The 11,832-nt window shown below is 33.2% G+C and overlaps 1 protein-coding gene across 1 annotated transcript; it reads right to left on the bottom strand.

Annotated features, from left to right (window-relative positions):
• On the bottom strand, positions 726-4,468 carry LOC105169942 (protein UPSTREAM OF FLC). Its single transcript, XM_020697018.1, has 7 exons — positions 4,050-4,468; positions 3,299-3,647; positions 3,134-3,203; positions 2,914-3,029; positions 1,522-2,401; positions 1,117-1,419; positions 726-1,006 (listed from the first exon to the last, which is right to left on the bottom strand). The coding sequence occupies exons 2-7, from the start codon at positions 3,534-3,536 to the stop codon at positions 940-942; spliced, it is 1,674 nt and encodes a 557-aa protein (XP_020552677.1). The 5' UTR covers positions 3,537-3,647; positions 4,050-4,468; the 3' UTR covers positions 726-939.

The following is an 11,832-nucleotide window of genomic DNA, read 5'->3' as shown; positions in this document are numbered from 1 at the left end:
AATTGATTTTCACTTATCTTTTGGAAAATATTGTCCATAATTAGTGTTGTTAAAAAATAATCAAGATTAGCCAAACACTGCCAGTGTTGACATTTTATTGATTTTGGACAAGCTAGTAACCTTTTTAGGCATTGGAAGGTTGGATCCCACATTCCCATGTCTGGAAAAAATGAATGCCTACTTTGACTTTAAACTAACTTTTCTATGGTACGGTCAACATTATGAAGTCCAAGGTATCATCACCCAATCAGAATCCTATGCTGCTTCAACTTCAACTCTCTCAGTTTGACTTTGGTGATTTCCACATCTGAAGCTTCTTCAAATCTCCACCACTGTTTTTGTTATTGCATTTTCTTCCCCAAGCCCATAATAAATGTACACCAAACAAACTCTGGTAGTCTTTCCCAACTTCTACATATCTATATGTTTTTTAATAATTTTAAAAAAAGGACAGAAGCAGTGGCAACCTTGCCACCCTTGCTATACAATATAACATTTTCATATGTTGTCGCATGACGTATCAGACACCTGAACAACCAGTACATATGTTTATCACATCTAGACAGCTTCACTAACTTTTGTTGATGCTGGATGTTCTCATCAACAAGATAAATCAGGTATGGAGATTACATAAATCTACATTGGCCATACCGTTGTAATTAACACTAATATAGGAGTAAGACTCGGGATAATTCTCAATCATGACGGTTTTAGCATATTAAGGAGAAAGAATGTAGAAGAATTTACTCAAGAAATAGTGTCAATAACACAAAAATGCAGCTGAATAGCCAAAGACCTGAACCTACTCGTTTTTTCAGTTCCTGATTTAACACAAGTGTATGATAAAATTCAGTAAAAATCAAGGGCGTTTTACAGTATAAACACATAATCTCCATGGATTATGTTGAAACTCCAATTCTTAACCTTAAGGCGCGTATTCTAGGAGTTACCCTCGATGTCAGAAGATACCTTCGATTGTATTATAACCCGAGCTCCTGAAGCAAGCCTGTTTGGAAGAAATTATAAAGAAAATCTCAATCCACCAAAAACACGAGAATCAGCATTAAGCTGGCTAGTTGAGTGACGGATAAAGATTTGAGTGGAGTCAAAACTTAACTTTCTTCAATTTTGATGACGTTCTCCTTGTCGTTTCTGGAAGAATCTGGTTTTCCGGATTGTTCTTTGCCAGAGAATGGTTCCGTCATTCTCCTGCTCCCACCATTTGATGTGCCGGGTGTAATGGTCCGTGAACTTGCTGCTCTCTCCGATGAGATTCTAGGCCCCTCAGAAAGAGGAGATCTCATTGATTCACTTCTTGGCTGCTTGCTCAGTGAAGCCATGATCGATTTAGGAACACACTTCGATGTTGTGGAACTTCCCTCTTCCTTGTCTTCATTAGGATCAAGTTGCTGAGTACTTCTGCAAGGCCAAATTATTTTACTCACCCAGGAATGCAGAGGGGGAACACAGAAATTTGATTATCAACAAAGTTTTAAACATAGGTGGAGAAAACTGACTGACCGGTCAGCATTGTAAGAAGAAGATCTCTGAAGTGTGGGTACATTTTCCTTGAGAGTAGTTGTTTCAGCCAAACTCCCACTAAAGTATTCTTTATCTTCCAGTCTCATGCTCGTTAGACGAGGGTTCTCTGCCAGGCAATCAAGCTCTCCGAACATTAATGACGTCGAGAACAACGGGGAGGGGAATTTGGAATGTGAGAATTTAGGTTTGTAGGTAGGGATCAAGCCAAAGCTGTGATCTTTCACTGAAATTGAACCACAAGATATCAGTTGCATTATCATATTCGAGGCCTTAAACTTTGTACCAGATGGCATTCGAAATTCCTCTTCTTCGAGAATTCTAAAGCTGTTGAGCTTCCTCACATCAGCTCGGATGAGAGATTCCAATGTATCTGTCCTACCACTTGATGACGAAGCACTGGACGTCGATGGAGGTGGTGAAACAACGTCTCTGCAAATCTCTGGAGTTGGTTTTACCCGAGAGACTTGGATTTGGTGAGTTCCACGACTGTCGTTCTCCAATGTACCATCATCAGTTGAAACCCCTCTTGTACAAGTATCTCGAGTTTCAACAACTCTGCTGGCTTTTTCTTCAGTCTGAGTGGACGCATCAGCTAGACCATCATTCTTGTAAACCTTGTACTCTGTCAGGCTTAGAGAACCATTCCAAGAGGAAGTTTTCTCGATGCTCGATTCTGGGGACACAGTTGATGAGCATGGACGCTGAACCGGAGGAGATAGCTCATCATCCTGAGAACTCTTTGTAGTTCTGCCGTTCAAGCTAGATGAAGACGATGATTCCTCCTGGCTTCTAGAGGACGGTGGTTCTGGTAGTGCTTTTTGATTCTGTAATATAAAAGTCCCAGCAGGGCTAAAGCGACCTAGAAAACAAGAAGTATCCATTTTCATAGTTATGGGGGCTTTTATACAAATGCGGCAATCCGAACCTCAAGAAAACGGAAAGGGTTTGGCGAAAGAAGGAAACTTCCAATTTCTTCTTCATTTATCAGCTATTACATTTTTCTCTTTAATCAAGTAGGACCTATTTGATTCTTGTCATCTCTTGGAAAGAAGACAGCGTCTAGTGATATTCATTACCTAACAGTTGTTAGTGATCATGAAAATATACCAACAATGAAGTAAAGACATGGCTACTTAAGGAAACTAAGACTATCTCCATCTAGAACAACAAAATGTGCTAGCATTTGGTTTTTCCATATCATTGTTAAGGCCATTAAATTAAAGGGCATCAGCTAATAGCCTATTTAAGCATACTCATAATTCTTTTTCAAGTTTAACTGCTCCCAGCAACTTCTGAACATAGTTGAAGTCATTTCTCACACAAACTGAAGATCATGCTAAAACAACTCAAACAAAATAATAATCATATTACCAGAATTCGAATCTTCAAAGAGCTCGGAACCCTTGAGCACATACTCATTACCATGAGCCGGAAGGATTAAATCATCATCACAAAGATCATGCCATACATACCCATTCTTGTAACTCCTGCATCCACAAATTACCATAAAAAACTACGAGATGCACTCTCGCAAGCAAAAAGGGAGCAAAGCTGAAGAGAATCCAATAAAAAGTCCATAGACCATTTTCACCTCTTGCAAGACCAAGAGTACATCGAAGCCATGCCTCTGCCTCTCAGAGCATTGAGCCTTTCTATCACATCTTCAAAACAAAGACAACATTCCAACTTTCAGACTTCAAATAGCAATTACCAAATTATCTTTTTGTCGAATTCACATAAATAAACTGTATGCTACCTCTTAAGTAAAGGCCATCAGTGGAAGACAAGGGGACTTCCATGAAGTGTGGATGCTCGAGTTGTCTATTCCTACATAGATAGTAAACTACTGGTACTTTCCCATTATGCTGTAGCTGCTGCTGCTGCTGCTGCTGCTGATTGCACTGATGATTGTAGTGATACTTGGGCGATTTCTCAGTCCATACTTTTGCTCTTTCCGGGCTCACTTGACTATATTTCTTAATCCTCCCCTCCATTTTGCACCTTCAAAATCTGGTCAGACCTGAATTTCCTCAAACAGACAGAGATTTCCGACAACCACCCAATATTTCTCTTAAATTTTTCCTTCAAATGCAGGCAGCGTCAAACTGAAAAATTCCGGGCAACACAATCATCAAGGCCCAAAGTCCCCAAAAAACTATACAAGAAATCGACGTTAGACAATTTTCCTGAACACTTGAGCTCAGTAAATTTGCTACCAGATCTACGCATGACCCATAAAAGCTCAAAAATCTTTAAGAAACAATCAAAGAAAACCTCCACAAGTCAAGCATATTACCAAATATATCCCATATAAAAATACTTAGTTCTATGTAAGGAAACAAACATGGCCATGGACGCAAGATTTCCCAAAAAATGCAAATAAAGGATGAATCAATGCAAGTAAATCCACTTGCAGATTGACGAACTGAAGCCCAAGAGTCAGAAAAGGGAAAAAAATGTATGGGGTGTATAATTTTCAGCACATTTGTGAGAGAAAACACGCCAACCTGGGAGAGAAGGAAGCAAAGCAAAAGCAGGACACCCGCATTTAATGCATCAGAACCCGGCCGCCCGACCCACTTGGGATTTGTGTGCCTTCAGAAGGAGGAAACGGTAGAGGTGACTATTCATGGAAATGACAGAGTAGAGATGGAGAAAGGGACTGGTGAAAAGGAGATGGGGAAGAAAGATGAGAGAAGCCGTGAATTTGCCGACCCGACCCGTTGGATGTTTTGGCGGATTGGAAATTTCTTTTGATTTTGGAGTTTTGTGGGGTTTGCAGCGTTTGGTAGTGAAGTGAAGTGGGTTATGGCTCCAATAATCTCCCATCTATGTCGCTTCCTTTTATTTCTTTTGTCGCCATTGTTACTGCATTCGTGACCTCCTGGGGGACCTTTCAACCTTTGTTTGGCTCTTTCTTGGGATGTGTTGGTTTTTGTTATTTTCAAAATTGGGAAAATATTCAATGAAATATTAGTCTCTTTTGAAATCTGTAATATATTACTTCAAAAAGAAACCAATATATATATATATATATATTGGGTACTAATGAAAAAGTTCAAAATTGAACCAAACCTATTTTTTTTTATTACAAAAGATATAAATGGCTCCACTTTGATCACCAAAGTGAGCCATGTTAAACCCTAGAGTTGGAGATTGTAAATGCAATTTATTCCATTGTGAAAATTTTATGAAAAAAATAGTAAATTATTCGCTAGTATTATTATTGGATATTTTCTGTAGTGTTTATTTTAAATATATTTTTTATAATAATTCAAATCATATTTAAGAAAACGATTGCAATAGAGATATTTCAGGAGTGTAAATAATCTGGCCATTATCATCATAAACAAATTAGTTCATATTATGAGGGACTATTTTGTTAAAAGTGTAAATGCACTTTATCCACAATTTAAAAGTGCAAAATATATTTAACCCTATTTGTTTTCAACAAAACGATGTTGTGTTTCTCATGTTCTTATTTAAAATTAGAAAATTCTTCCTCATAATTGAACAATGAGCTTTTGTCTTTAGAATTATAGGGGGAGTTCCTACCTAAACACTTAAATTTAGCGAAACCAGAGTGTTTGAAAATATAATTTTTGCTTATGTTTTGTCTTTTTTAAAATTATACTAAAATAAGTTAAAAGTTGTAAGGTGATGAAAATGTGTTTATTGTAGATTAAGACATTTTTGTAAATAAGTTAAATTTCTTTTTATGACTTTTTGCTCCAATTATTCATTGTATATTTAAAAATATTTCATCGCATCCACCTGTAAAGATAATTAGGTAATTTCATAAATAAGTTGGTAATCTACTAACTCTTTACCAAACACTTAAGCATCAACTTTTTTATACTTATAATTATTACATCCAAAACTCTCAATTTTTGTATTTTAATCACTTATCTCGTAAAAAAAATAAAAAAAATTAAGCATTTCTTTAAAAGTATAAGGTTTTCCAAACACTATCCTAATCAAAAAGTCCTTGTTGATATATATATATATATATATATATGTGTGTGTGTGTGTGTGATAAATTTAGATTGTAATTTAAAATTTGAGCCACATACAATACACACGTCGATGTTATATTAGTATACATCTCTAAAATATAATAAAAAATCTTTCACCACAAAAAGAAAAAAAAACTTTTTAATTAAGCCATTATTTCTCGTATAAATAAGTCTGCCTCATTAATAGGAGTGTGTATCACACCTATTGAAGAAAAAGACAAATAATTCTCTTACTAAGCCAAAATACCACCAGCACCCCAAGATCCGTGTCCTCTACTCCGGCAACCTAATACAACAATCAGCTCCAAGGACTTGAGATCCAAGCCACACCATGTATGACAGCTCAGGGCTTGAAATGATGCCATATAGATCAAGAAAGTAAGAATATATGATCCTATAAATACCCTTATGCTACTATATTTATGGTAAGAGTCAATTATTATTTGCTTCCTCATTTATTGCTCCAAATCGTTATTTACTATCTTGAGTTTAGGTTGCCTTAAGCATTTGAGAGTTTTCCACAAGGATTATCACAACTAGCCTAACGTGCTTCTTTCTTCTTAAAAATAACTATAGTTCTCGTATAATCAAACAAAATTGCAGAGGTTGATCTCCAAGAAGCTCGCGTATTCGACCCCAATCACATGTATACTAAGTAGATTTACACGAATTTTTTTTTTTTTTTCGGCCATTACCTAACTAAAATACACATGATAAAGATGATGAGTGAGGACTCATCTCATTCTATGAAAAAAGTAGGGCTGGCCTACATGGATTAATAATATCCACGTATGATGGGAAAATTCAGAAAACATTCTGAGGGTTGGTGGGGCTGATCAAAACCTTTGCCTCACACATTAAGTAAGAACTTGTGCATTAATATCCACCTACTAAATTCACTTCTTTCAAAAGAAAAAATTCAAATTCTTGAATTTTTTTTTTATAATGTTTATGCTTTAATTGATGAATTTAAATTTAAAAAAGTAACTTGAATTGATGAATTTAAATTTGAAAAAACAAATCAAATGACTTTGAAAAACATTATTGAATGCGGCGAAGTCTTAATCAAATTAAATTTGAAGGTTATAGATGATGGGATGGGAGATTGCGTATGAGAAGGGGAAGAAAATTCTTGGCCCATTGATAGGAGTGCATGTTGTGTTAATTTCAAGTGATATATATATATATATATATATATATTGTGATTAAAATGTGCCTAATCAAATGTTCTACCGCAATATTAGTCTATAATAGACTGAGGAAAAAGAAAAAAAGAAGCCAAAATCAACATGTAGACACTTAGAAGGAAGAGTTAGGCTTGTCCATGTCTAACCCTGCGAGAATAGGGCTGCAAAAAGAAGGTTCAAAACTCGATTTTTGAAAAGATTTATGGCGAATTGGGACTTTTGACTAATTGAAAACTACATGTTTTGAAAGAATCTCTTTAAAAGAATAGTTTTACTTCCTTAAAACTTTTAGTTTTATTATGAATTGATCTTTTTTAGTTCTAGTAGGATGAGGTAACTAATTAGTATATATGTGTGATGTAATTAACCATATAGACTTCTTTTGCTCTCTCATCTTTGGGGATCTTCTCTATATTTTTCTATAATATTTTCTCTTCTCTTTTTATTTTTTCTCTCTTTAGCATCTAGACTAGTTCTTTTATTTCTAGTTAAAAATTTGGTGAATGCTTGATTTCAATATGTTGTAAAATCTAACTTGTACTTTCTACTTTCATTCATATTGATAGTTGTGTTATTCTCCGTGTTTTTATTATAAATAATCTGATTTATTAATTAAAGAGCTCGTTCTTCATTTTCAAGAATATTTTCCAGCCAATTGAACTTGCAAATCCATAATTGTTTGCTTAGTTCAATAACTAATGGTAAGGCAACTTAATTGATTATGCAATAATTTTCGATTATGTTGTGGGGAATGCACAATCTAACTTAAATAAATTTTCGTATAAATTTATTGGTTAGAATTAGTCATTTATAGTTCTTAATGCTGTTGGTAAATTAAATCTTGAAAACGTTTTCAAGGTTATTTATTGATTAGGAATTTAATCAACGAACATTCTTTGACTATCGATAAGGTAACGAAAGATAAGGTTGTTGTCATTTTGCTAAGATGGTATTGACTATTTTCTCTAGGTTTTGGGGTGCTACTCATTAGAATTTTTGCCACCAAAATGTTAAAAATGGCTTGAAATAAAAGCAATTTTTCTTGGAAAAGTTTGATGTTTGTTTGTAGCAATTACCAAAAATTTAAATACATTCTTGGAAAAAGCCTTTACATTGCATTGCAAATAACCTGCTCTTAATAGTTCACTACTTTACATTGTTAAAACCATTTCTCCTCCTATCCCAATTTCGTTTTTCTTTTCTTTGTTAAATTTTTGTTTTAAAATCATTCCTTTTTTCTCATTTTACATTAAAAAAAAATGTATTTTCATCATTCTTATAACATTTTTAAGGCTTAATTTTCTGTCTTTATTTTGGGGTGTTCTTGTTTATAGAATCATCCCACATGGCAATAACATATTATGTCGATTCATTTTGTTCTATTGACTTGTAATGAACATAAATATAATTGCTCATTATAATTAATGTCAACATGAGGAACATTTTGGTACGTTATATTGTTTAAGGCTACTTTGCGATATGAATGATAGTTCAGAGATAATGAAGGTATTTTATTCTTAACAATTTAAGGGGAATATATGTATATATATATATATAGAGTTGATTATTTAGCATATGACTGAAGGGTCCACCTTCCAATTCAATGATTTGAGCAAATGTATGGTGTTGGGAAAAGAGGAGGCCCAGATTTAAGTTTTTACTAGACTTTTAAATGTTGTAAATAGGGACCAAAATTTTCAGATAGATACTAATGGGCTCAATTTGCAGATGGCCCGAAAGACCTCAAAAGCTATCCTAAGACTTCCACTGCACATAGGGAGGATTTTTTAAGGATTCTACTTAATCACATTAGGACACTCCGGAACATTCTATATTCATTTGTTTTTCTTTTTTTGTTTTTTTAGGTTGCCAGTCTGCCCTCGCACGCTTTTAGGCGTTGGCGACTGTTTGGGTTGGCAAGTGAAGACATTAGGCCTAGCATCATGTTCATGTGTGGCCAAGGGTTTTCAGTTTTGTTGATAAGACTTCAGGCTACAATGGAGACTTGTGGGGTTCCTTTTTTTTTTTTTCACATTAAAGACGAACTAATTATATTTAGAATAAAAATGGAAGAATTAAAGTTATGATCCAACTCTTCCTATATGTTTTGACTCTTGAATTTGATTTTTCGAGGGTTTAATTGGTCCCTATAATTGTGGGTTTATTCAAAATATGAAACTTTATGGGAAAAAAAATACTAAGACGAGAGAGAAACGTGGAGTAGTGAATGAAAGAAAAAAAATGAAATCTAAAACACTTAAAACTAGCTCTTTTGCAATTATTTTTTTAATGAATTAATTATGATTACATCAAAAAATTTAATTATAAGAAATTTATATATCAATTATTGATATCAAACATATATAATTAATTTTCATCTCAATTGTTGATTAAATTGAACCTCATGGACTAAAGGTCTGTCGGAGGGGCATCTTGCATGTTATTCCTTCTTTGTTTATTTCTTTTTCTTTATAAAAGCAATAATTATATATTTATATTAATATTTCAAAAAATTGAACAATACATCAATTCTAATATCAATATTCTAATAAATTAAGCAATACATCGATTCGATCAATCACTGTTATAACAAAGACAATATTAAAATAAATTATAATAAAATAGAACAAACTCACACATCTAATAAGATTCAAACTTCAAATTTAATTTATAGAATTGTTACTTTAACCACCATTGATATAATTCTTCTCTTTCAAGTAACGTAAGATTGCATGTTGGGTCGCATCTGTCGCCATTTCTGGGTAACAATAATTCATGTCAATTAATGATCGAATTTTAATGATGGGGGTAGAGAGAGAGAGAAAGAATTATTTCATTTCATCCTTAGTAAGTAGTGTTTGGGAGCGTCACTCGTGCATTTGATCCCAAACTTATGGATCTCATGTTATTAGTAATCATGAGTTAACTTGATTGCTCTTTTTTAGTACAATCTCTACTAACTTAATTAATGTTTTTCTTACACAATTAGATAAAATATCTAACATAGTAAATATCACAATTTTAAAGTTTCACGACGTTGAAATTATCATAGAAATAAAACGAGTATCCAACACCTATAAAAAGAAAATACTGACTCTAAGTTATTTATACTAGCATCTTTCTTTGCTTCGAGGGAATATAATAGGGCGAGAACTAATCACTTAGAAAGCATGATGTTGTTTATGGAAGGTGTATAGTTCCCGTATACCGACTATTATGATGTTTTGCACCAACAAAGATTTAGGAAAATAAATTTGTCTTTTCATTAAAAAATATACTTTTTGGCCTTGTGATAAGTGTTTGATTTATTAATTTGAATTGTCCAATTTTAAATTGGGGGTAATTACCCGCATCTTACCATCATTTGATTCATGAGAGCTCGATTTATGACATTTATGATGTACAGTTATTTCATACCGATCATTCTGTAGTGTACAGACAAACATTTTTTGGTGCACAAGTATCTCATATTAACACCATAGTCCATAACATTTGCCTGGTGCAATCACCTCATGCTGATCGTCGCTATAGTATGATACTTTATGGAGTCAAGTATATACGAAAACTAAAATTACAGTTCTAACAACTATATCATCGTTATAATGCAATGAATAACTCATCTTGATTTATGTTGTTACTTTTTTTTTTGGTGTGGGGGTGTCTGAATTTGTGCTTTTCAATGAAGTATAACCAAAGCCTTTATCCTGTATTGCTGTCTCCGTTGAAGGGTTTGTAGCGCAATCTCAAGTCATCTTCCATGAAAAAGAAAGAAAGAGGGTTTTTGTGCGCTCAAGGAACAGTGACCAATTAAGTTCATTATCCTTAGCTTTTGCGAGGATACTAATAATTAAAGGACGCCAAAGATTTGAGGCAGGAAATTAAACTATAGTAAATAAATCAATAAATTACATGGTAAAAGAAAATGCAAAAGAGAGAAACCATTTCTACTCAAAAAAATAATTAGACATTGGTCAATTAGTAGATCCCAATTCCGATTTGTGGGTTCCCACTCTTCCCGACATGCTGGTCCTTCCACACCTTCTGCTTGTTGCCCATACATATACACAACCCACATTCAACATTTCACACACAAACAAATTTGGCGAGAAATGCAATTTATTCATATAATATGATAAATAAATTAAAAAAATTATAAAAATTAAAATAATAAATTATTCTCTATATTTTGAAAAAAGAAAAATTATTCTCCATATAAACTATTGATAGGGGGGAATCTGTTTTTTATAATTCTTTTTTCACAGAGTATTAATTTACTCATTTCACATATCACATGAGTAAATTACATTTAACCTCAAACATTTGCTTATAGCACCGTTAAGATTGTATGCTACGTCAATATTTTTTGACTCCAATTAAAATTCAATTGCATTAAATTAATCACATATATATAATTGTTGTCAAAAGCTGATCTTGAATCAAGTTGATGTAGCCCGAATTGCAAGAAAGTCTTTAGTTATTTGCTTCTAAATTATTACATTTACAGTGGCCTGTTGGGGATATTTCTATATCTTTGCACGTTTTATTTATTGTAAGACATATAAAATTACACCTTAGTCCTTAGTATAATTTCCCTCATGGGACTATTGTCGGTTTATTAATATTAAGCTCTCATCAAATTGAATGTTAATTTTTAGGAACAGTAGTAATGGAGTGATTGTCGGACTTCAAACCCGTCCTACTTTATTGTTGTAACCTAGTCTCTACTAAATAAATTTGCATATTTTTATAGCCCGAATCCTGTTTTCGATCATTAATTTTAGTATGGGAGGGTCATGGCCGATACCATCCTCGGTGTGGTTCAATCATGTGCATGTTTTACAGGCATACTGTCGGATTTTGAGGAATACCAATTGCTTTTGAAGTAGCAATCACTCCGAAAACTGCTTAAGAATACTTTTGTTCTATTTTTCATAACAACAAAATATTTATTCTAGAATAACTTGATTTTTTTAAAATATATTGACAATTTAAACAATACAAGAAATACTTTCAAAATGAAATTTTAATATTTTATATTTTATTTCACATATATTTAACAAATATTTACTAAAATATACAAAAAAGAT

This window comes from Sesamum indicum, linkage group LG9 (assembly GCF_000512975.1).
Source record: "Sesamum indicum cultivar Zhongzhi No. 13 linkage group LG9, S_indicum_v1.0, whole genome shotgun sequence".
NCBI lineage: Eukaryota > Viridiplantae > Streptophyta > Magnoliopsida > Lamiales > Pedaliaceae > Sesamum > Sesamum indicum.
This window is presented reverse-complemented; position numbering and strand designations above follow the sequence as displayed.